Raw genomic sequence first — 26,671 nt, forward strand, 5'->3', positions numbered from 1 at the left:
TAGTCAGCCACCAATTGTGCAAGTTCTCCCACTTAAAAAGATGAGAGAGGCCTGTAATTTTCATCATAGGTATACCTCAACTATGAGAGACAAAATGGGGGAAAAAATCCAGAAAATCACATTGTCTGATTTTTAAAGAATTTATTTGTAGATCATGGTGGAAAATAAGTATTTGGTCACCTACAAACAAGCAAGATGTCTGGCTCTCACAGACCTGTAACTACTTCTTTAAGAGGCTCCTCTGTCCTCCACTTGTTACCTGTAGTAATGGCACCTGTTTGACCTTGTTATCAGTATAAAAGACACCTGTCCACAACCTCAAACAGTTACACTCCAAACTCCACTATGGCCAGGATCAAAGAGCTGTCAAAGGACACCAGAAACAAAATTGTAGACTTGTACCAGGCTGGGAAGACTGAATCTGCAGTAGGCAAGCAGCTTGGTGTGAAGAAGTCAACTGTGGGAGCAATAATTAGAAAATGGAAGACATACAAGACCACTGATAATCTCCCTTGATCTGGGGCTCCACGCAAGATCTCACCCTGTGGGGTCAAAATGATCACAAGAACGGTGAGCAAAAATCCCAGAACCACACGGGGGACCTAGTGAATGACCTGCAGAGAGCTGAGACCAAAGTAACAAAGGCTACCATCAGTAACACACTACGCTGCCAGGGACTCAAATCCTGCAGTGCCAGACGTGTCCCCCTGCTTAAGCCAGTACATGTCTGGGCCTGTCTGAAGTTTGCTAGACAGTATTTGGATGATCCAGAAGAGGATTGGGAGAATGTCATATGGTCAGATGAAACCAAAGTAGAATGTTTTGGTCTAAACTCAACTCGTTGTGTTTGGAGGAGAGAGAATGCTGGGTTGCATCCAAAGAACACCATACCTACTGTGAAGCATGGGGGTGGAAACATCATGCTTTGGGGCTGTTTTTCTGCAAAGGGACCAGGGTGACTGATCCATGTAAAGGAAAGAATGAATGGGGCCATGTATCGTGAGATTTTGAGTGAACACCTCCTTCCATCAGCAAGGGCATTGAAGATGAACGTGGCTGGGTCTTTCAGCATGACAATGATCCCAAGCACACCGCCAGGGCAACGAAGGAGTGGCTTCGTAAGAAGCATTTCAAGGTCCTGGAGTGGCCTAGCCAGTCTCCAGATCTCAACCCCATGGAAAACCTTTGGAGGGAGTTGAAAGTCTGTGTTGCCCAGCGACAGCCCCAAAACATCACTGCTCTAGAGGAGATCTGCATGGAGGAATGGGCCAAAATACCAGCAACAGTGTGTGAAAACCTTGTGAAGACTTACAGAAAACGTTTGACCTCTGTCATTGCCAACAAAGGATATATAACAAAGTGTTGAGATGAACTTTTGATATTGACCAAATACTTATTTTCCACCATGATTTGCAAATAAATTCTTTAAAAATCAGACAATGTGATTTTCTGGATTTTTTCCCCCATTTTGTCTCTCATAGTTGAGGTATACCTGTGATGAAAATTACAGGCCTCTCTCATCTTTTTAAGTGAGAGAACTTGCACAATTGGTGGTATTATTGCTTTTATGTCGTGTTTTATTAACTGATTATTTTATTGTTAAACTGCCATAAACTGACTTACTGAGGTTTTGTTGTTTGATGAGCTTGGATTTTTTCTTGTGTACGTTTCATTACCAAATTAGGTAATAATCTCAGTGCTGTGAGGCAAGGCAATGGGATATGTTGGGTTTTTATGTGTGGCAGCTTTACACCACTCCCTTGTGTCAAAGAACTGATGATGTTGCCTAGCTTGATGATTAAACTTTTGCAAGAAGCTCACAGAACATTGAGATTTAAACACTGCAACTCTGGGCTACACATATTGTCCACCATGTACTGACCTGCTAAGAATGTGCCAATAAAAAATGCATTTGTTTGGGGGGAGGGGGTTGGTTAAGGAAAAAAGCAAGCTAGGGAAAATTGCTTATGGGTAAAATTGAAAGATGAAATGTACTTTATAATTATGTTTTCCAGAAAATATGGAGTGCAGAATATTTTACTTCTGGATAATTAATGGGGAATTAAAACAATATGATGCAATACAGCCTGCCTTCCAGAGTCTTGGTTTTTGCATCTAACTTAAAATAAATCCTAGATTAAGCATAATTCAGAATACTGTTCAGAAAGAGCTGAAAAAATATTTCTTGTAACAGACTAACAGCAACATGAGGAGATCTGAGACCATTATCAGGAACTTTGATACTACTATAATTTGGTTAAAAATATTCAATCATCAACCAACTTTGGTTGGTTGGTTTGGGTTTTCAGTTGTCTTCTTTATTTGATATATTTTGTTTTCTTGTCATTTTTATTTGTAAGTCTCCCAGAAATGCTATGGAGTTGGGTGCCCTCAGAATTGAAATAATAAATAACTAATATCTTGAGAATTTCGGTGGCATTATTTCAAATTACTTGGTTCCTAGTGTGATACTAAATCCAGAACAGTATGTTTTCTTAAAAGAAATACTAAAGGGGACCAGAAGCAGTCAAAAGTTTACCATGTATAGAATCCAATCTTAGACTCAATTAGTGAGAGAACAATTTAGAGAAAGAAGCAAAGAAGTCAGAGAAAGTGCTCTGACTCTGGAAGTAGGAGAGAGATACCAGTGGAACTGTCATTGGTTAAAAGTCAGAAGGAGTGGCTTACAAGATGTTCTTGCACAAACTGGAGCTGCTAAATACTAGAGTAAGTAGACAGTCAAGCAAGAACAAAACAGCTATTTCTTTTATATAATTTATATAAAATTATACACACACAAACACATATACATACATACATATATATATACATATATATATATATATATATACTTGAATTTGAAAAATTCTAATTTTATATACATATACATATACATATACATATACATAAATAAAATTAGAATTTTTCAAATTCAAGTAAAAGTATACAAAACAAAAAAGATAGAAAGTAAGATAAAGAAAAAAAGAAAGGGAATGAAAAGAAAAGAGAAACATACACTTATGCCTTCTGCTCTTATTTATATTAGGTATTCATCATCTTATTCTTTTCTCCATCCTCTTTGGCCCTTTTTAATCCCCAAATCCAGAAATCATCAATTTGATTTTTTCTTCTTTCAACAAAAAGTCCATATAAAGTTTCCAGTCTTTCAAAAAAGACTTTGTTGTTTTTTCTCTGAACAGACTGGTCACCTTCACCATTTCTGCAAGTTCAGTTAATTTTATAATCCAGTATTCCACTGTACATATTTCATTACTTTTCCAACTTTTTGCATACAATAATCTTGCCACACAAAACAGCTATTTCTTAGATTCAGTGAATGTTAAAGAATTTCAGATAATGTTCTGAAAGAATTAAATATTTCTAGGACATTGTTTAGGATTTATTTATTAAATTTATATCCCATATTTTCACTATTAAAAACAACCCTTAAATGGAAATTGGTCAGAACAAAGTAAATATTCAATGTTTCTGGAGCAGTGGCATTTTGTGTGGCATGATTAAGTATGACAGCAAGTGCCAAAAAAGTTGTCAAATATCATTTAGGCAACTGCTAGACATGTTTTGATCTCTACAAAGGATAGTAAAGTTTCTGGATGGGCTGGTTCAAAGATTCTCCTCAAGATTTTACCAGCAAGGTGATAGTTTTAAGCAGGTAGGCCTCATCTAGTATTGTTATTTCTCCAGGAAATTCCTTTCACTCCAATTATTGATGGCAGTTGTGAATTCCCAGAGAAGGATATGCAAACAGGATAACAAACTTCATGTTACCGGCAGTTCCAATAGTTTCCTCCCAACCATCCTGCCCTTTCTCCAAGATAAAATGGAAACTTTTGAGTTAAGCTAGTTCAAAATGGCCAGTTGAAGAAAACTAACTGCAGTAACGCATGAACAGAGTACTAGCACTTCTCTGTAATTGGATCATATTCCAGATATATTGTAGTATTAAATGGCTAAATTGATTGTTTTCCTTTTCCTTTTGTAGCTGCAGTATTGAAATATGAAAACAATGTTATGAATATCAGACAGTTCAATTGTTCTCCTCATCCATACTGGCTTCCAAATTTCATGGACGTTTTCACTTGGTCTTTGCCATTTGTGGGAGAAAAAGGTATGTAAATTGTTTTCTCAGTGATGTAAAAAGGGAAGAACTCTTCACTGAAAGGGAGCTGACCCATTTGGCCACCCAGGACATTTGCAGATGTTGGAAGTGTGTCAGGCATAAGAAGGAACTAAAGGAAAGCAAAAGACCATGGTACAGTCAGCACCAGAATAGGTAGTCCTTGCCTAACAATGGTAATTGGGATCAGAATTTCCGTTGCTAAGTGTTGCCGTCATAAGGCGTGACATCACATGACTGCATTGCTTAGCAGCAGCAATCCTAGCAGTCCCTGTTGCCATCGTTAAGTAAAAATCATGGGTCACTAAGCAAGGTTGTCACATGACCACGACTTGCAATTTCCTGCTGGCTTCCCACAAGCAAAGTCAGTGGGGAAGCCGGCTGGAAGTTGCAAGTTTCAGGCAGCTTGCAATCATACTGGAGTGTGGGTAAGTACTACAGAGTGAGGTGGGGGGGTTGTTGCAGTGAGTGTGTGCGGGCGGAGGAGTGTGCTACGGTGCGAGTGCCCACTATGGAGTACAAGAACCCTGGGATCTCATATTCTGTAGCAGGGCTCCTCCAGAGAAAAAGCACCCAGAGCGACTTGCAACCTTCCGTGCTGGCTTCCCCACTGACTTTGCTGGTGGGAAGTCAGCAAGGAAGGCAGTAAATGGCAATCACGTGACTGGGACATTTGCAACCATCGTAAATATGAGCTGGTTGCCAAGTGCCTGGGTTACAATCACATGACCGTGGGGGTGGTGTGACAGCTGGAACTTTAAGGACCGGTCATTAGTACCACTTGCTCAACGCCATCGCAACTTCGAACGGTCACTGAACAAACGGTCGTTAACCAAGGGCTACCTGTATTCTTTACACTAAATCTATCCATATCTCCAGAAGAGATACAGATCTCTCTTTAATGTTTCCATTACTTCACCTATGTGGCCTCCTCCGCACCCCCCAAAAATGAATCCATTCAAGCAAAGTGTAAGAATTGTTCATAAAATGGAGAATATCTACATCTGCTGAAAATGAGGACAAATAGATGTGGATTAGACTATAATGAAAGATAAGGGGGAATTTCAATTAGTTATTTTTAAGATGAAGTATGTTGGATGATTTTTTTCTGGCTTTAATATCCTGCTCTAAGTCACAGATCTGCAGATCATGAGAACTGTCAGTAATTTGCATCAGGGTATTTCTCATGGCGCCACAACATCTTTGGAATTTGTTTCATAGCAGAACCTACGAAATTAGTTCACTTTTCAGTTTTTGCCATGATGTAAACACATTTTTTTCAGAACCTTTAATATTTTGACTCAGCCAGATACTCTTTTGTGAAATTTATTTTCTTTGTTGATTTCTGCTATTTCTTGTTGGTATATGTGTGTGGCACGTGCAGATTATTGTTACAGTTGCTGCTACAATTTTGATTTTAGTTCTTGGTACCTATATACATATGAAATCTATTTCAGTAGGCCCTCTCTACTTTCTTAGGATCCAACTGATCCCAGATAACTCCACAGTACGAGTAGTAGCAGCAGTAGTAGTGGCTATTTATGGTTATTGTCCAGAATAACTCCAGATGAAGTCTCTGTCATCTCAGCTGGATCTGCCAAGCTGGCATCCAGCTTCAACCATGAGCATTTTTATCTTCCAGATGCTTAGCAAATTCATTACACCTACGCTTACAAACCTTCTTTTGTGAAGAAAGGTTTGTAAGCTCCTTAGTTAAACTGGAAAAAAAAAAAGATTTCTGAAATTTCTTCACAGAAGAAGGTTTGTAAGTGTAGGTACAATGAATTTGCTAAGGACCTCCTTCGTTAAAGTGTGGTGGTATGAGTTAAAAGGGATATTTTGGAAACAGAGCAGGTGGATAGGTGAAATTAGCCTGGCAGTTATACTGTCGATAGGGAGATTATTCCTTGTGCTCTGTTTTAATTTTTCATAATAATATTTCAGATGGTGCCTAATGATGAAGGTGAAATGAGGTTGTTTTTCAATGCTTGTTTTGAGGTGGGTGGTAAATGTATTAGTGTAAATCCCTAGATAATTTTCCAACAGAAGCTTGGATTTCTGCAGTAAAACAATTATATAGCAGGTGTATGTGGGTACCAGGATAGGCAAACGGAAGTTTTGCAAATTGGGCTTTGTAGTAAATGTAAGGAAATTTCACTTCAAGAGGCCAAGACACTAAAAAGGTTGAGGGCAGTTAGCAGACCTATTCATCCAACTCAGGGATGGAGACAACAGCATCCTGGGAAAAATCAAACATTGAGAAGCCAATCAGGAGGGTGCTTTTCCTTTCTCAGGTAGGTTTTAAAAAAAAGAGAGGGGGGGGCAGTGTCCATTATATTTTTATCTTTTGGCATTTGTGGTTTATCCTTTGAGGCTGGCTAAAATTGGGGTAAACACGGAGTTCCAGTCAACAGCAGCTGGGCTGGAATCTGCTGAATATAAACAGCAAACTAGGATCCTTCAAGCTAATTGCAGGATATAGTCCATTTCCTTTTATAGATCAAGATCTGGGTGGTGTGGTTTTGTTCTATTCTGGTGCACGTGGGTTTGTAGGAGATGGGTTTGTGTGAGATCCAGGAGTGAGGAATCAGCTAGTCTCTGAGCTAATAAGGTTACCCTCTTAGGAAAGCAATTTTCATTCCTTTTCCCTTTTTTTCCCCTTTCCAACTTCCTTGTAGATCTCCTGTTTGTTTGTTTGTTTGCTTAACAAATTTATATGGCTGCCCAACTCACACACAGTGACTCAGGGAAGCTTACAAAGTAAAATCTCCTATACGAAAAAGCCGTCAGCTCCCCCACATCTTCTCCCCCGCCCCATGGCCCAAAACACAATCAACACAACCACTTGGCCAGCTCCTTTTCAGCTATAACTTTATCTACACTGGGCTGAGACAAAGCCTGGAGTGAAGCCGAGCAAATAATTTTTTATCTTGATGCGCAAAGGAATAGATTTAACATCTCACACTTCTCCTATAATGAGCCTTTATCCTGATTTTAGCCAGCCTCAAAAGATAAAACACAAATGCCAAAAGACAAAAATAATACATTTTCTCCAAATATTTCAATTATATATTTATGCCTTCACTTTGCCCTCAGTGGTATTGACTGAGAAATTCAGTAATATCACCTAGTCTCTAGGAATATGGTTACATTTTGTGCCTTATCAATGGTGGTCAGAAATTGTTGAGTTTGAACGTGATATGGGTATGCTAAACTCCTACTGTGAATAGGCTCTTTTTTCCCAGATACCATGTTGTAGTAAGGGTACTGCGTGGTTGTGAGAGGAGGGTTTGCAGACAAGCTACAACAGCATGTATGTGCTCCCTTATATACTTACAGACCCATGTATATTTCTTTATATCAAATATCCAATTTCTTTTATATATTTGCACTCTTTTATAATCTTGTTACATTTCAATTAGTTTGTGTGAAGTACTGGAACATTATAATATATTCTGCATAATTCAGCAGATTGTATGGCTTTTGAGCATTATAGCTTCTCTAAATATCATCTGCTCACGCACTTCAGTGTATCAAATTTCCATTAAATCTTACTTCATTAAAAGGAACTGTGTAATGAATAGTAAGAATTCTAGATATATCAAAGTCCAGTTTTGTTTGGTATTCTGAAAAACATCCTGGGATAAAAATTTACCACATATGAAAATACCACTCATTGGTTAATAAGTATAGATTAATATGATTTTTTTCTGCCAAATTTTATTTTGCACAGTATTTTCCAGTTAGACCTTTGTTTTAATATTTCAACCCATACACCACAAGAATCCTTTATTTATATATACATCCATCCATCCATTCCTTGTTTATTTACAATTTACTGAAGCTATTGCAAAACACATTTTTAATCAATAAAATTCAATCTTTTTTTCCAGAAGATTGAAACTCATCTATAAACTTAATCACAAAATTATACAATTTCTTAGTTACCTTTCTCCCAAAATACAGTCTTTATTGCAAATGCAGTTTCTATGTTATACAGCTTAGTTATCTTGCTAAAAATATGGAAATGTGACCAATAGCTGATTATAAGTATGGTTGCATCCTGTCAACCCACTGAGCAAGGAACTGCAACTGGCTGAATTCCCTAGTAAAGAACATGTAGTAGCAAAGCTGAGTTTGTTGCTATGGAAAAATAAGGATTGTCTCTTTTATATGTCAGAGGAATTGTTTTGCTTACCTTCCAAGTAGAGAGCCAGTTTGGTCTAGTGGTTAAAGCACCAGGCTAGAAACCAGGAGACTGAGTTCTAGTCCCGCCTTAGGCATGAAAGCTGGCTGGGTGACTTTGGGACAGTCACTCTCTCAGCCCAACTCACCTCACAGGGTTGTTGTTGTGGAGAAAATGGGAGGAGGAAGGAGTATTCGGTATGTTCGCCGCCCTGAGTTATTTATAAAAGTAATACAGGCAGGATAAAAAAAATCTAAATAAAAAATTGTTTCTGCTTACCTTCCAATTATTCCAAGTAGGAATAATTTGATAAATATCTTTTAGGCTTACCTTTCTGTCTAGTTAAGTCATGAAGCATATCTTGCATCTAGAGTTGGGTTTTGCTAATTTCATAGCATGTTCATGTAGATAGAAATGCCTTCTTTCCCTGTTTAAATGTTTATGGGTACTTAGTTAAAATATCTTATTTTCTGTAAGTTGCAATGCCCAGTTACCTCAACTTTGTGCCTAGTATATGAAAGAGAGAAACAGAGACAGAGAGAGAAAAGAGTGAGTAGCACAGCTGTAGTAGGAAACAATAGAACCTGACAAAGATTGTTTCAAGTTGAGCTGACTAATCAAGGGGTTTTTTTGGAGAAAAAAGAGATGTGACATTATTGGCTACACATCAGAAAGAAGGAATGAATGTGTGTTTATTAAAAATAGTTTTATTTATGTAGTGATCCTCCTGATAAGCATTTAACAATACCCGAAATCCCTTATTAACCACCTAAGAATTTGGACCTCATTCTCTGTATTTTCACACAAATTGCTTAAAATTCTGTACAGTTATTATTTGCCAGGTATAATTTTGTGTCGTGACTATAATTAACCATACTACACTGAGAATCCTTTTGGAGCTATCAGGTGACCAGTTGTCTCACATTTTCCATTTGGTTTTCCTAACAGTAACAGAGATGCTGGTCAACGTGCTGAACATTTGCTCAGATGATGAACTTGGAACAGAGGAAGATGGTTTTGATGGTAAGAAGCATTGTGTCTTGTGCCTTCTCTTCAGGAGTTTGCTTTGATTAACATTTGTGCTTGAAAATGTTTATTAATCTTAAGGAAAGTCATAGGGTGATTTTTAGGAGAAAGAGTCTAGATTTCATTTCATCCATGCTTCCCCAAATAATGTCCTTGCCGGATAATGTGTTTGCCCTTATGCATGGTTTGTAGAGAAAGAATGAAAATAAAATGTTCTGTTTGCTTCTTTTCAAATCAAAATGGCATTTAATACTAAAATATCTTTTCTGTGACTATGCTGTGCATCGCAAGATTTCTAAGTACCGAAGATCATGCTGTGTGGAATTTATAAATTCAGTGTAGAATTTATGTGGACAGAATATAATGAGAATCATTCAAAAAGTTAAGTCTGATATTCAGAATCTTTAGGTTTTCTGGATGGCCATACTAATGATGCTAGGCCAACCTTCTCTAATGTTGTTCTTTCCAGTGGTATTGGGCTATGATGCCCATAACTCCCAGTTCCTAACTAATATGACTAGTGTCTATACTAGCTAGGAATTCTATAAACTGGAATTCCACAATATATGGAGAGCACTAAAGTTCTGTTACAGTATGGTGTGGATTTTGACATTTATGCAAAATATAACCTAAGAAACATAGGGGAGAGTATTCATTTCATATAGATTGGTGTGGCTTCATTCTTTTCAAAGAGTTCAAATGCAAGATGTCCATCTTCTAAAGAATTTCAGAAACTTTGGAGGAAATTAAATGTAATGAAAAAACTATGTATCTTCTGAAGGTTTTATGAGAAATACTGAATAAAGAAGTAAATACATCTGGAGAGTACCAGATTGGAGAAGGTTGTGCTAGGAATATTGTTCCTTTTTGAGCCTTTGCCTCTCATAAGATTGGAAGAATATATTCCATTTAAACCACCTATGGGAACAGAATATCATCATCTACAAATACACTGTGACCCAATTCATACATTTCATTAGCTATGGCTTTTTTACCATGGTTCATTGAATTAATCTCAGTTGAGTGGTTCACACAATAGATTAAATAATAAATATGGTTCACAAATAACATTATTTCACCTACCATACTAAGTCAAAAGGGCTATATATAAAGAAAAACACTTGCACAGCAATTCAGGAATCAATGCTTCCAAAAGAAGTGTGGAAATCCTTTTGGAAGTATTGTGGTAAGAATAAAAGGAGAGAGAAACAAAAGGGATACCATTGTGGGAGTTTATTATAGACTACCTGAATAGATAGAAGATACAGATCAGGTATTTCTGAATCAGATGACCAGTCATTCAAAAAGGGATGCAATACTGATAATGAGGGATTTCAAATATCCTGATATCTTCTGAGAATCTAATTCTGCCAAAAGTCAGAAGGCCTATAAATTCTTGTCCTCTCTTGCTGACATCATTTGTCATAAAGTGGAAGAACTGTTCTATTCTGAGCTTAATCCTCACCAACAGGGAGGGATTGGTTGAAGAACTGAATGTGGCTGGCACTTCAAGGGAAAGTGATCATGTTATCCTTGAATATGTAATATCCAGAGGAAGAGCACCTGAAAAAGTCAGACCTGTCACTAGATCTCAGAAGTGGGATTTTTTTTTCAAATAATTTTATTAAATATTACAGTTATACAGATTAAAAACTAATACAAACTATAAAACATAAAAGAAGAAAAAAAAAGTGCAAAAAAGAAAAAAGAGAAAAGTAAAAGAAGTACAGAGTAAAAGTAAAAGAAGAACAGAGAAAAAAGAAAAAAAGAATATAACAAAAAAGAAAAAAGAAATAGAAGTAACTTCCCCCTTCATCTCAACAAGTATAAACAATTTTAACAACTTATCACTTTCCCTTAAAATACAGTGAACAATCTCGTCAGCCCATATCACATCTGTTATCTATAGACAAATCCTTAATATCTTGTCATTCAGTCCTGGCCAACAAAAGTCCATTAAAGGTTACCAGAAATAACTTCTATTTTAATCTTGATCAAATACACCAACTTTATATTCCTTCCTTTTACTTTTAACAGTCTTGATCTTTAATCCCTTCAAATAATGGAGAACTCAATGTTTTTTCTTTTTTTCTCGTCCCTTCTCACCGAGTCTTTCAAAACTTTAAGAAGTCTCCTTTGTAGATCCAATATAGGAAAATTATCCAAGTCACTCTCTTGGTTGGTTGGTTGGTTGGTTGGTTGTCCCTTTTAATTATTAAAATGTCAGCTGGTTTCAGAAGTGTGATGTTTGATGAACTCAGAGGGAAGATAGATCATATTCATTGTCTACAAATGCTTATGGAGAAAAATGTCCAGAAAAGATGCTGAAGATGTAATTGCAAACAATCCCACAAGAAGGTAGATGGGATAAATTATAGAGGCTAGCATGGATACATGAAGAACTCTCTAAAATACTGAAGAGAAAAAGTGTCTTATAGGAAATGGAAAGATGGAACATAAGCAAAGAAGAATACAAGGTAGCCTCCTGAAACTGAGTCTAAAACTAAATGAGCTGAGGCTTGCGAGAGATCCCAAAAACAACAAAAAAGAGCTGTTTGAGTATGTTAGAAATAAAAAGGAAGCTAAAGGGATTGTTGATCCCCAGTGAGAAGAAAGTAGTGAAACAATAATGTGTGGTGATGAGAAAGCAGAGTTTCTTCATTCCTATTTTTCATGTCTTCTCCATGAAAGGAAATCAAACCATAGCTGATCATAGTTATGTGACCAGGGAAAAGAGATAGCTGCAAGTTAGGTTAGAAAAGGAGAGGGTAAGAGGAAATGCAGTTTATTTCAATGAATCAAGAGTCCAAGGCTTGATAGATTACATCTAAGAGTGCTGAAAGAACTAGCAGAGATTATTCCAGAACTGATATTCTTTGAGAATTCCTGGAGAACTGGTGAAAATTCAGAAATCTGGGGAAGAGCAAACATCATCCCCCATTTTTAAAAGGGGGAAGGCAGACCTAGGAAACTGCAGATCTGCCAGCTTGATGTCCATACTGGACAAGGTCTCAAGCAGATTATCTAACAGCATGTTTATGAAGACTTGAATAGGCAGGCTATAATTAACAGGTGCCAGCAAGGATTTGTCACAAATGAACCATGCCAAACTAACCTTATCTCCTTCTTTGATAGAGTTACTAGCTTAGTAGATCAGGGAATGCCACATACATAGTCATAGTGTACCTTCAGCAGAGAGCTTCATGATATTCTTTTTCATAAAATGGTAAAAATATCAGCTAGATAATAGTGCTGTCAGATAGATTCACAACTGGCTGAATAGTTGCAGCCAAAGAATGTCATGAATGGCTCCACTTCAACTTGGAAGCAGTATCAAATTGAGTGCTGCAGAGCTCTGTCCTGGGCCATTTGCTGTTCAACACTTTTTACCAATAACTTGGTTGAGGGAATTAAAGGTACATTTACAAAGTTTGTAGATGACACAAAACTGGGAAGGTGGCTAATATTTTAGAGGAGACAAAGAATATTCAAAAACATAGGAGTTTGAGGATTGGGCTGAAATGAATAGGATGGAATTTAATTTGGAAAGGTGTAATGTTTTGCATCTGGATAGGAAAAATATAAGACACAGCCATATGATAGGGAATACTTGGCTTGGCAGTAGTACATGTGAAAGGGGTCTGGATATCCCTGCCAACTACAGCTGAAACATAATCCAGCAGTATGATGCAATTGCTGTTCTCCCCCATGGTCAGACCACAGGTGGAATCAAGTTCACCACAGCTCAAAAAGGAGAGTTCAGACTGGAGCAAGTTTAGAAGAGGTCTACCAAGATGATAATGACTCTGGAAACTAAAACCTATGAGCACCAATTAAAGGATATGTTTATGTTTAGGCTATAGAAAGATCACTGAGGGAAGATATGATACTGGTCTTCAGCTATCTGGAGGTTGTTACACAAAGAGGGAGTAGAATTAGTTTCTGTTGCTGCAGAGGGTAGGACCAGAACCAGTGGGTTAAAACTACAAAGAAGGAACATTAGTCCAACATCACCTCACTAAAAGTTTTCAAACAGAGACTCAATGTCAGAGATTCTCTCATGGATCTTGCACTGAACAGAGGTTGGATTACATGTCCTCTGTGGTGTTTTACAGCTCCATGATTCTATGAAACAAATCACAGTATGGCTTAGCACATTGTGTGAATATATTCATATACTACATGATCTAGTCCAATGAAGGTTAACAAATGAACATGGCACAGAATGTATAGAGGATTATTTAACTCAATTTAGAGTAAAAGTTCCTTCCTGGACCCTTATAGTAATAATATTATGTATAAGATTCAGGTTAACTCATGGGTGTGGCCATCATGTGAATATTAAAACTGTTAGGCAGTATGTGTATGTGATTGGAATATCTTGACTATTAGCCATGGTACCATACATTTATTCCGGGGGGGAGGGGAGGGAATCTGTCTAACAATTTCAAGAGACTACTTTTTAGCATTTTGAATGTACCATCATTCAAAATAGCAAATCAGTTTTTGTGATTTTAATACAGCCAATTCTCATATGCTCTTCACATTTAAAACATACTGCTACAATAAAATGTCCTTTAAAATTACAGGAGCAAAAAAACACAGGACTCTGTACATCTGTTCAGAATTTCAGATAGCCATTCCCTAAAAGTGTAGCATACTAGCTTCTTTCCTTCCAAGGTTCTGTGGGAAGTAATTGCTCAGATATTCAAGCACTAGTTTTTACATTCTACACCCACCATTTTGTGCTGCAGCTTCCTGTCCAACTGCTTTTCTCTGACAGGAACTCTCCCTTGGCTGATAATAGAATGGATGTATAAATTCATACTGAGAATTTACATTGGAAGCCAGGTTTTAAGGCAGCAAATACAGTTTCAATATTCCTGCTTCAAAATGAACATAATATTGAATCCTTTAATGAAGCCAGAATTACAGAGTTACAAAGGCAGTATTCAGCATTTTTCTTCTTTCTACAAATTCCCATATAATCCCTGAGAGGAATCCTCAATTTTTGGTTTGGTTTGTCTTACTTACTCAGGTGTGAGGAGTAGTTGTCTTTTGGGGAGTGGACTTCTATCATAACCAACACTGTTTTCAGATTCTAAAGGATATAAGTGTCTGACCAGTAGCATCACGGGATGGAGCAAACTGAAATAATCAGCATACCAGGGAATTGTGCTTCTTTTAATGAAAAATAAGTCTGTTAGGCCTTGCAGTGAATAAATATACCAGTTTCAGACCCTTTCCCCATGCAAAAAATCATGTCATCAAATTTCAACAGCATAGTCTAGGGATTGTCTAGAAATTGCAAAAATAGACCTGGGGAGACCTTACTTTGGCAGCCATCTGTGGTTGCCACCAACACATATTGATATATTTAGATACTGTTATGAAATTAAGCTTATTTTCTTTCCTTGGGTCTTCTTAACCCAAAAAAAAAAAATAATAGTTTTCTGCTATTTGTGAAGAAGGTAAGAAATAATTGCAGGGTCCTGTTGTTGTTGTTATTATTTTCGTGTTAGTTTGCTAAGAATGTTGGTGAATGACATACTCCTGGTGCATGTCTAAAAAGCAGTTCCCATTGCTTCTGGTTAGCTAGCAAAACAGCCTACATTACTCTGCTCCCATTAAATTGTTCCAGTTGATTATTTGACTGTAATTCTTAAGGGGGAGAATTACAGTAAGCTAAGTCATGTATTTATTTGTATTTATATATTTGTATAAGTTTAGATACTACCCTACTTTCATGGATTCAGGATAATTGTACTGCAGTAGCAGTAAAAACTAAATAACAGACCGATATCAAAATAGTTATGACAGGCTAGGTCTACAATGTGTACCATGGGCTCATTGGAATAGAATGGTTTAGCTACGTTATGAAAGACAAGTAAAGTGGGAGCTCCCTATATCTCATGGGCCATGGTGGTCCATAAGATGGAGGCTGCTCCTGAGAAGGCATGCTTCCAAGGCCCCACTCCATTCATCTCACAAGGGATGGAGAACTCAGGAACTCATCTTGGGATAAATGTTCTTACTGAATCTGAGTGGGAGAGACCGCCTTATAAGTATATTGGTGTTGGACCATGTAGGATTTTTTAAGTTAAAACCAACACTTTGAATTGGACCCACAGGCCTATCAGCAGCCTAGTGCAACAGCTGATAAGATGCTACCAAACCAGTCCCTCTCTAGTAGTAGCCAAGCCACTTACATTTTGCACCAACACATTTTCAAGAGCAATCACATACAAAGGATATTGTAGTAGTCTAAATTCAAGGTGATAATATCATGGGTCACTTTTGGTCCATAGGTAGCAAACCAGCCACAGTTCCTAATGCTCAAGTAGGAGCCACAAATCCTGAAAGTCTCCATGGTTGCAATTGGCTTTTATAGGGAGAGTGCGATCAAGTCACCTATATATGACAACTCTTGGAGAAATTTATCCACTCAGATCTTCACAGGCATTGGATTAGGACTACCACACCATCTCCAGCTTGGCCTAGGATGGTAATGTAAGCTGGATATCATCAGCACATTGATGATACCTTAACCCAAACGATTAGATAACCTCCCCTAGTAGCTTCATGTAGCAACTACTACATGATGTTGAATAGTAATGTGTAATTTCACACTGGAGTAGCAAAAGTCTCAACCATTCCAAGTGGAAATACCATAAAATGTAAAATAAATCCCTGTGACATACAATCACAGCTATATTTCCTTTCTGTGTAATGGTTAAGGCCCTTCATAATAGCCTAAAAAAACCTTTTGGATGTTTTATGACCTGCTGCTTGATAAGTCTTCTAAAATGATTCAGTTGTTATTGAATATTGTACTTTCCTAATGAATAAAGGTTGATGTTATTTTCTCTTCCTCTCATTTTCAAAGAGAGTAGTCGGCAGCTTGAGATAATTATTATCTCTCTAATATACAAGAAACCAATTTTGGATGGCTTTTTAAATTACAGTATCTTGTTTGGTTTTTTGTTTGGTTTTTTTAGTTAAACATTCAAAAATAATAAATAACACTTTCTGAAAGGATGTCCAAAATCCAAGGGTAATAATCTTGGAGCATTTCAGATGTTTTTGTTGCAGCTCCATATTTGTGACTGCCATATTGGATAGTCCTGATGAGAATAGTATAACAAAACATTTGAAAGGTATCAGATTGCTTATCAGTACCCAAATATTTGTACTGACTTAACTTTTTTATATATAATTTATATGGAGAAGGTTTCCTATGAAATACAGCAAAGCCAAATAAGATGCAGTACAGGTAGTCCTTGTTTAGTGACCACAATTGGGACCAGCAACCCAGTCACTAAGTGATGTGGTCACTAAGTGGAAAATCATGTGACCATGTCTATGCTTACAATTTTATTTCAGCTTTCCTTTTTCCCCACTCCCCCGCCCTTTGGAATGCTCACTCTGGTGCTGGGATAATTAGCAGGAAGGGAAATAATGTTTGTATTTACATTAATTGGAGAGGAAGGGATTACAAGAAAGTAAGCAGGCACACAGTGGGGAATACACATAGAAAGGAATGCACTGGAGCTGGCTGTTTGCCTAGCATGCTTGGGGCTGGGAGCCACAAGCACGCTAGGCAAACGGCCAGTATATTCCCCATTGTGTGCCTGCTTACTCTCTTGTAATCCCTTCCTCTCCAATCTCTCCGCTCTGCAGCGGGGCAGGGGGGTCAGAACAAGTGATCTCTTTAGGCAATCTCTCCTGTGCCTGACCCGGTTTTTTTCCTTGCCCTCTCGCAGAGTGGAGAGATTGGAGAGGAAAGGATTACAAGAGAGTAAGCAGACACACAATGAGGAATAAACTTTGAAACGACTGTGCTAGCATGGCTGTTTGGCTAACATGCTCGCGGCAGCCCTGAGCACAAAAGATCTTTATAAAGTGATCAGTTTTTCAAAGTAAATGAAACTAAATCCCAAGGTGCAGTCTTATTTCAATTATTTCTTATAAAAATCAAAACCATTGATAGCTGCTCTTTTACCAAACTAGCTAAATAATGTTGGGTAACAGGTTTCTGAACCAAATCTATAATAAAAGTTTAATTCTTTGAATACTTAAATTTTTTATCTAGCTTCATTTTCTTGGCGATCCCACCACAGTATCCTTTTACTTCGAAGGAAGACAAATTTCTCAATTCAAGTTCTCCTTTACAGTCAAATAATAAGCCATCTTTTGTTTGCCTCCTAATCCTGCTTTTGACTAAAGAATTGACCTCATAAGTATTCAGATTTGCCGAATATGTTTCTGACAAAACCAAACCAAAGAAGAAATTGTATTTTTCATCCTGTTGCTTCCCTACCTACTGCTTTTATTCATCCTCAGTCTCATTTGCTCTTATTGCTATTTTATCTAATTGACCTTGGCCACCCACATTATTTGGTTTATAGATACTTATGATGTCATCACACAGGAGGTCATGGTGTTATCAACAAAATCATGTGGTTTGGCTAACTGACCAGAAAAAACATACAAATGAGACAAAGCATGAAAATAAAGAAGAGATAAACATTGCAGAGATGCAGCTCTTACTGAAATAATTTCACAAATTGCTAATAAAATAATTGCATGAAAATAAAATAGCTTTTGATTTCACTCTAAGAATACTTAATGTCAAAGCAATTATAAACAACACAGCAGTTGAATGATTGAATGACATTATTCCATACCATGCAATAAGAGCCATATACAGTATTTGAAGACATCTCTATTTGATTTAGATATTAGTAAGTTAAGGCTGGGGACTTGAAATAAACATTGTAGTTATTATTGAATGCAAGCATTTATTCTGGAAGTTTCATTTACTTGTTTATATGTATGTATGTATGTATGTATGTATGTATGTATATAAAAACGCACACACACACACACACAATGCCAGCTAGACAGGTCCCAAGGTGCAGACTGTGCAGAGAGGCTTCAGAGACAGTCCAGCGGATAGTGGCATAGTATAAGATGCAGGCAGGAACAGCACACACTGAATGGCACAACCAAGTAGTTGGCATTGTGTACAGGCATATCTGCACAGTTTATAGGCTTGACCCTCCCAAGTCCAGATGGGAGATTCCACAGAAGGTCAGAGAGAATTACAGGGCTAAAATCCTGTGGGACTTGCAGATCCAGACAGAGAGGTAGGTACTGGCCAGTCAACCAGACATCGTGGTAGTAGACAAGGACCAGAAGACAATAGTGATGATAGATGTAGCGGTGCCAAGTGACAGCAACATCAGGAACAAGGAGTATGAGAAGTTGGAAAAGTACCAGGGCCTGAAGGAGGAACTAGAGAGGATGTGGAAAGTAAAGGCCAACGTGGTCCCAGTGGTGGTAGGAGCACTCGGGGCCATGACTCCTAAGCTGGGAGAGTGGCTCCAACAGATCCCAAGAACAAGATCAGAGCTTTCTGTCCAGCAGGGTGCAGTGCTAGGAATAGCTAAGATATTGCACAGAACCCTCAAACTCCCAGGCCTCTGGTAAGGACCTGAGATTGAGGAAGACACACACCACTCAGAGGGATGAGAAAGGATTTTAAACACACACACACACACACAATAGATACATACACACAATGATTCTAATTTCCATTTAGTTTATTCTTCAGCATATAGTGTTTATGAATGAATACAGACCATACATATCTGCCTAGGCATTTGGAACTAGCCTATACAGCGCTCTCACAGTTTGACTTGCTTTTCTAATTAATGGGGATATTGGCTTGGTGGGAATGAATGAAATAATTAAGTACTAATTAAAATTACCCACTTACATGATAGACAGCTTGATAGCAAAGGACTTGATTTGTCCTCGGCACTCTCATCAGCAGCTGAAGCACATTTTGCTAATTACCTGGCCTAATTTTCTGTTCCTTAGATTAATTTCATTGAAATGTAACTCTAACACTTTTAATTGCGTTGGATATTCACTAGATGAAGATTGCTAGAAATGTAGCTCTGTTGCTGTCATAAGGGCTAGGAAAGTGAGCTGAGACTATTCCTGTTGGAAGGCTTTCATATCTTGCGTGTTAAAAAAAGACCACTTCACTGTCTTTTAGATACTGCTGCAATAAACATAAGTAAGATGTTACTTTGGGGTATGCGTGAGCTTATGCAGAAACGTCTGCAGGGTGAAAGTAAAAAAGATAAAAGCAGTGTTGTGTTGCAAGCTCCACCCCTTTAACAGATACATGCAACGTCATGACACTTGTTCAAAGTGGATGGACGTTATGGTGTGTAACGCAGCTTTCATAAATTGTGGCCGCCCCCCCCCCCCCCGATGCCTCTGAGCTTGTGCTGTTGCTTTCAGGAGAGAAAAATGCATTTGAGAAAAATAGTTGTATAAACTACTTACTGGTGTGTTTATTAATCTTTAAATGAAATAACCACAAGACTGTAGCAAAATAAATGATAGCAGTATACAGTAAAATGGTGTCATCAGTCATTGATTATTTAGTACGAGAGAAGTTAAATCAGGAACAAAATAGGTTTCCCTTGAGAAATGTAAATGGAAAATTGCAAAATGGAAATGGAAAATTGCAAACAGAATTGGTTCTAATTGCACTTCATCTGTGACAAAGAGAGAACAGAGGCAAGGAGCTACGGATAATGATCTCAGTTTAGACAGGGTAGCAAATAGGTTATTTGTGGCTTTTATAGTTAATACTAGTGCAGAAGCAGTCAGTCAGTAGAACTTCTCTTTGTATCAGTGGTGAGACACACAGATACACTGTACTATTAAAATCCTGTACCAGAAGCTTTTGGGAGATCTTTAAAGAAAGTGCTATATTTGATGTGTTCACTGATTCAGCCAGAAAATTGTAATGACATAGATTACTGGCCAGACTATCAGGGAGAGGCTTCTTCTGAAACAAATCAAGTCAGTAGAAGCTGGACTGCAACTATTTCAGCTTATAGTTATAAAGCTGGATTTTGGACATCTTCTTAAAGTGAAGGGTGCTCCTTCCAGAACAGATTCCTATCTCCCTGAATCAACAGATCATCTACCTACAGTAACTCCATCTTGTAACTTTAGGCCAATGTGGATTTCAAATATTGGTTTAATACTTCTTCCAGTATCTGACTCAGATAATAAAGAGGAAATGAGTGGAATATCGCCAGTATACTGATGGCATCTTGTTCTAAATCCAAGAGGATTTAACCCATAATCATATCATCATCATCAACAACAACATCTACTATATAATGAAAAGCATGGAAACAAGACGGAGCCAAGGGATCAAGCGTGATTTCCTCAATCCTGAAGGATACCGTAGTTGATTATATCAAATTCTGTTAAGTGATTTACAAACAGTTAGAAGGATTGCACTTCCTATCTTTCTTCATACAGAGAGTTTCTGTGATATAACTTGCCTTGAAGCCAATTTGGTTTTGTAAATAATCGTATCATTTAGAAGAACCTGAAATTGGACAACAGACAACTCACTGGAAAAGTATACATTAATGACCAGGCAATAAATATTGCAATCTTCTGACTTAAAGGGCCATTTAAACAAAATAGTGTTATCTTATTCAAAATAGCTGGGATCACCTTGATATGATTACCTGTTGGTTTCAGACCGTACATTTCATTCTATAGATTCAGTAGTTCAACTTGGCAATTGTTTACATGCTCAGAAGATAAACTGGACCACTCTAAACAGCTTGAGTATATTGTTAAGTGGCAACTACCAGAACTCATCCCACAAATTGGATCAGCTGATGTTCTAGAAAAATTTTCAGAAAAAATTAATCATCAGAGTCGATACTGGTTAGTGGTTTTTGCTTTCAAAACTAACAATTTGCAATAGGACTGGAAGTTATGGGATATTCCTTTGGGTCTTGCTTGGAAGAAGCCTTGAATCACTTGGAAAAGCATTGTACAATAACTTCCCAAAGATATCACGATGGCATGATATTACTTTTCTGTTGCTCTTACAACAACTGATAATGAGTTCTTACATCTGAATACCAACTACAAATCTTAGTGTAATTTGCATTCTAATACTGTTGTTTGCTGGTACCCTAGCTGCTGTGAAAACACAGTAAGCAAAAAGAATTCAGCCACAATTTTGGCACACAATTGAAATAATTGTTGAAATGGATGGACATAAGCTAATGTTGATTATATTGCCTTTGTTTGCATTTAGTCACCCAATATTCTTGAGTATTGATGCATCTATTGGCATTATTGCTGAAACCCTAGAACTCATTAAACCTATCACAAGGGGCTATCTTATTTCTTGACATTCCATTAATTCACCATTTATTCACCAGCTGTCCTTACTCCAAAACTGTTTTCGTAGATGACAGGGATAGAATCCTTATATGAATCATAAATAGTGTTTTTATAACTTATAGCATTGATCAATCAGGATCCAAAGCTGGATCCTGAAATGGATCAACAGTGGATCAAATGGATCCACAGCCAGCAACTTTTTATGTTCATTTGATCTTTAGTTTAATTTTTTTTTTTTCAAATATATCATCTGAAGCAGAAAGGAAGGAAAATAGTTAGAGAAACCAAAGGGGAGCAGAAAGCCAGAATGCAAATGAAAATAAATATAGATATGATGTAGCACTTTGAAGTATAGATCCAGAGTTGAAAATATTAAATGATATTGTTATGGAGCCTAACTGGTTAGTCTTGTGGAAAGGGTAGGTGTAGGACAATGGTGAAGAAGAGTTATATTTCAAAGCTACTGTCATAAGGATGCTATATATTTATCTTGCCTTTCCTCCAGGGATTTTAGGGTGGTTTACGTAGTATTCATCTTTACTATTTTATCTTCATAACAACCCTGAGAGATAATTTCTGACTGAAGAGATCCAAGGAGTTTTATGGCTGAGTAAATACTTGAACTAAATCTCCTTCCTGCTACCTTGAGACTTTACCCATTATCCTGTACTTGTTCTCAAAGAGTTTAGATTTGTTTATTCCCTTAGTGCTTTGAGTCTAATTATAGAGGAAAGCCATGACCTGAAATGTCTGCCCAGAGTAGGATGCCTATGATTTTATGGCTCTTTAGATGACAATTAATTACTTGATTAGGAATCCACACGTTGGTGCTCATTTTCAGGATCTTGCTGAACATACAGATGTCAGGAAGTGTTTGGATGGTCACGTTGTTCAGTAACCAAAGTGACACTATCCTTCAACACAAAAATAAAAATGATGGATCTAGCTGCTGAATAGGCCTTTCTGGAAAAGCATTATGAAGTCTATAACATGACTCTGCTTCAATAATCTAATTAAATTGGTTGAAGGCATACACAAAGAAATCTCTAAGGTGCTGTGGCATCTTTTTGTTGTTGCATTATCAGGCTCTGATCCTCAAGTATATTTATTTGAGAATAGGTTGCCTTGAAGTCAGCATGCTTAATTCCAAGTGAACGAGTTTGGATTTGAATCTTGTGTGTTTATATTCTCTCTTTCATTTAAGGAGTGCTAGTCAGGTTCATGATTCTTTTTCCATGACTCTTTCTGCTGTGTCTCCCACCTTTAGCTATCATTTTATGAGGAAGATCAGGCTCAGAGATAAGGGCGGGTGTTAGGTTATGGCTTGATGGAGACTTGAATGAATGAATCTACATCACTCCTGGTCCAGCATTAAATAATAAATCACTCTGGAAGATATACATGACAAAACTATTCTTGTATACATAATTCCCAATATATATAACTATCCTGCTGTGGTTAACATGTCATACTTGACCCCCTAAATCAATCATTGCATGACCCAAGCAGCATGGCCAGTAGTGGACCAGCCTTGTGGTTATCTTTCTGCATTTTAATTTATTGCAAAGTTTACTAACAAAGCTTTTGTGCCGGAGAGTGTTTTTTTCTTCTCATAATTCTTTTTCTATTCCTTTTCAGTGTTCCCTGTCTAATTTGTTTCTTTTCTATTTTTCAGAATTACTTAAGCATTACTTTCCCATTGATGTTGTCTTGTATTGCACTCTTCTTCTTCGTCCTCCTTTCTTTTTTAAAAATCTCTTATCTTCACTGATCTGTTTTCTTTTTCCCCCTACTCTGGAATTTCATAAGAAGATCCTATTTATGCACAGAAGAAAGGTATTATTAAATGGTCAAGAAAGGCTTATATTTAATTTGCTGTTGTGTAACTTTTCCTAGTGCTAACTCTCAGAAGCTTTCAACTTCTTCATGCCAGAGTCTCAAAATTGTATTATACGTTATATGTACTTTCCTAAACTCATAATAATCAAATTACTATTTAGAGTAGAGATGGGGACCCTGTAGCTTTATTCAAATTAAAAACAGTTTGGGTGTGTGTGAAAATGCATTGCAAAGAGACAAAATGCTGCATGAGGGCTGCTGAATCCTTACCAACCTACAGCTTTAATACAAATAACCCTCCATATAGTATATTTTCCTAACCAGCTGGGTGTTAGAACAAGATTTAACTTCCTTGATTAAGTGGTCTTCCACTCTCCACTCAGTGCATGATTTGCTCAAAGTTACAATTACAGACTGGGCTGCAGCTTATCACACTAAGCTATGGCTTTAGGAAATGAAAGTGTGTTTACATCTGTGATTATATTATCAAGCGTCAGTATGAATGGTATGGAAACATGGTTAAAGTCATGAAAACTTAAAGAGATCTAAAATTTGGATGGACCAGAATATTTCAAATTAGTTGCCATGGGAACAGATACTTTAATAAATGTTTTAACTGCATTGGTATTCTTCTGAATTCTTTGGATTAATGAGGAAAAGCTTTAAGTCTAAAACGTTACAGTTGCTATAATGTTAATGAGCTCTTATTTAATAGCAATTAATACATTGAAAAACCAGCTCATGTCATTTAGTGTTAAACTGTAGTGGGCACACCACTATCAACTTGCTTATTGCTTCAACAAGCCAGTTGAATATTTGAAGTACTACATACAGCTCTTGTGAGGCCCAGGGTGTTTAGAACGCTCTGTTGTCTTATTCTTTGTAATACATTCTATATATTGCAATACTTTAAGCAGTGCCATGATAGAGACCAAGAGCTGCTTTGTTTTTTGTTTTTTGTTGTTTTTTTAATTTACATTAGTTTGAAGCATAGTATAACACTAGCTACAGCATTCCTTCAGCACAGAAATCTACCTTTTCACTAAGCAGTACAACATAGACCTTCTGGAGCCCCTTGGTGTCAGGTTCCAGAATATATCTTTTAATTTAAGCATCTGTTTGTCATTGGGCCATATTTAGAACATTTCCCAGAAATGAAGTAGTTCTGGCACAAAGGTCAGATCAAATGTTCCCTACCTGTATCACTATTTGTTTAATTTCACCCAATTCTCAGCCATTCCATGGGTCTCATCCCCAAGGAAGAACAGCTCCCAGTAGAATGCTGTTACTCAGAAGTGTTTGCAGTACAGTACCTTTGGCATGCACTCACATCTGGAGGTCAATAGATGCATGCACTCACATATCACCAACTTTTTCTGGAGAAGAGCAAGCTAGGAAAAGAGCAATTGGTTGAGCATTCCCCATCATATCGTCAATTCTCCCAAACCTCCCAACTCTGCAAATAATACACGTTGAATGCTCTACTTCTCTGTTATTCCCATGTAGGCAGTGAAACCCAACTGAATAGACAGAGTCCCAGGAAATTATAGTATTTAGGTATTAATGTAGTTCTCTTTCTTATGGGATTTATACAATAATGCTATGCAGAGATCCACATGAGAAAAGGTGATGTAGAGTCCACAGTGTGATCTGTGTGTCCACTTGGAGTCAAAATCACCGTTTTCCCCACAAATCCAGATTTCTGCACAGCCCTAATAGAAAACAGTGAGTTACAATTTGCATATGGCCCCAAATAAATCCTTTTCCTTATGGTCCCATCCACTGGTGGGAAACCAGGTCCCATTCATGTCTCCTCTATCTTAAGGAAGTTTATCTTGTTCCTCTCCTAGTCTGTCCATAGTCAGAATTGTTGAGATCCAGTTTACAGTGTTATCTGAGCCTAGTCCAAATTCTTCAAGCGCTTATCTATTCCTGTTCCAAACTGCAAAGTGAAGTGGTAGTGGCAAGAAATAAAATAGTGGTGTTTTTTATTTTGTTGAGAAATTGCTAAGAAAATAAAGTAGCTATTGGATGTTATTAAAAGTAGATTTTTTTAAAATCAGGAAATCCTTTGTAGATTTTATTGCAGAATGAAATGTATTGAGATGAAGTATTGCAGAGGAAAAGCTTCCTGCTTTTAGCAGTCACCATGATGTAAAAGTGAATGTTATCTATTTGTTCTAAATCAGTTTCTGACAGGCCGCTTCTCCCCCCCATATAATACTTTTCTATATTTTCTTTCTTTCTTTCTTTCTTTCTTTCTTTCTTTCTTTCTTTCTTTCTTTCTTTCTTTCTTTCTTTCTTTCTTTCTTTCTTTCTTTCTTTCTTTCTTTCTCTCTCTCTCTCTCTCTCTCTCATTCTCTCTCCTTCCTTCCTTCCTTCCTTCCTTCCTTCTTTCTTTCTCCCTCCCTCCCTCCCTCCCTCCTCTCTTTCTTTCTTTCTTTCTTTCTTTCTTTCTTTCTTTCTTTCTTTCTTTCTTTCTTTCTTTCTCCTTCCTTCCTTCCTTCCTTCCTTCCTTCCCTCCCTCCCTCCCTCCCTCCCTCCCTCCCTTCCTTCCTTCCTTCCTTCCTTCCTTCCTTCCTTCCTTCCTTCCTTCCTTCCTTCCTTCCTTCCTTTCTGAGACATCTGTAATTTTCTTCTAACTGTATCTTCTAGCTTCTTTCAACTTTCCTGTGTAATATTTTCTCTTGTTTCCCTTTGCTCTGACTACAAAATTGCATAAATTGTTTTGTTGTATCTATTATTCATTTTTCCACTACTATCCTAAAAATCAGTTTTGACATCTCCCAAAAATATTTTTCTGTTTAAAACTTTGGTGTATTTTTGTTGTTTTAGTCAAGCCTTGTAAACATTAAGACTCATTCTTAAATTCTTAAACATTAAGACTCTATTTAATATGCATTGGTAAACATCTTCATTTCACCAATGCAGTTGTAAAGCTAGCTTTAAGGAAAAAATGCCAGTTTGAATTTTGAAAAAAAAGATGCAAGTAGTTCATGTTTTCTAACTAATTTAGTAAACAAATGTTTTATCTCCATATGGTTGGAATAAACTTGGTTGTGATTTCTTCATGTCTTCAGACCCTTCTGAATGCATTTTATTCTTTGTATTCTTTGTTCTTCTACTGTTAATCCTATTTCAGCCAATGTCTTAACCTAAAACACATTATGGTATACTTTATTCTCACATTCATCATTATTTTATGCAGCTATAAGCAAAGATAAATCTGCCCTAAT

At 37.1% G+C, this 26,671-nt stretch overlaps 1 protein-coding gene across 2 annotated transcripts in view; it reads left to right on the forward strand.

Moving 5' to 3' along the window:
- Window positions 1-26,671, forward strand: part of PPP3CA (protein phosphatase 3 catalytic subunit alpha) — a 203,473-nt gene that overhangs the window by 161,311 nt on the left and 15,491 nt on the right. For both annotated transcript variants that reach the window (XM_007421652.3, XM_007421653.3), the window contains exons 9-10: window positions 4,004-4,129; window positions 9,273-9,347. In XM_007421652.3, the coding sequence (XP_007421714.1) occupies window positions 4,004-4,129; window positions 9,273-9,347 (201 nt within the window). The remainder of the gene's footprint in view (window positions 1-4,003; window positions 4,130-9,272; window positions 9,348-26,671) is intronic.

This window comes from Python bivittatus, unplaced genomic scaffold (assembly GCF_059951505.1).
Source record: "Python bivittatus isolate LINGU-HERP-01145 unplaced genomic scaffold, Pbiv_v1 ctg000070_np1212, whole genome shotgun sequence".
Classification (NCBI taxonomy): Eukaryota; Metazoa; Chordata; class Lepidosauria; order Squamata; family Pythonidae; genus Python; species Python bivittatus.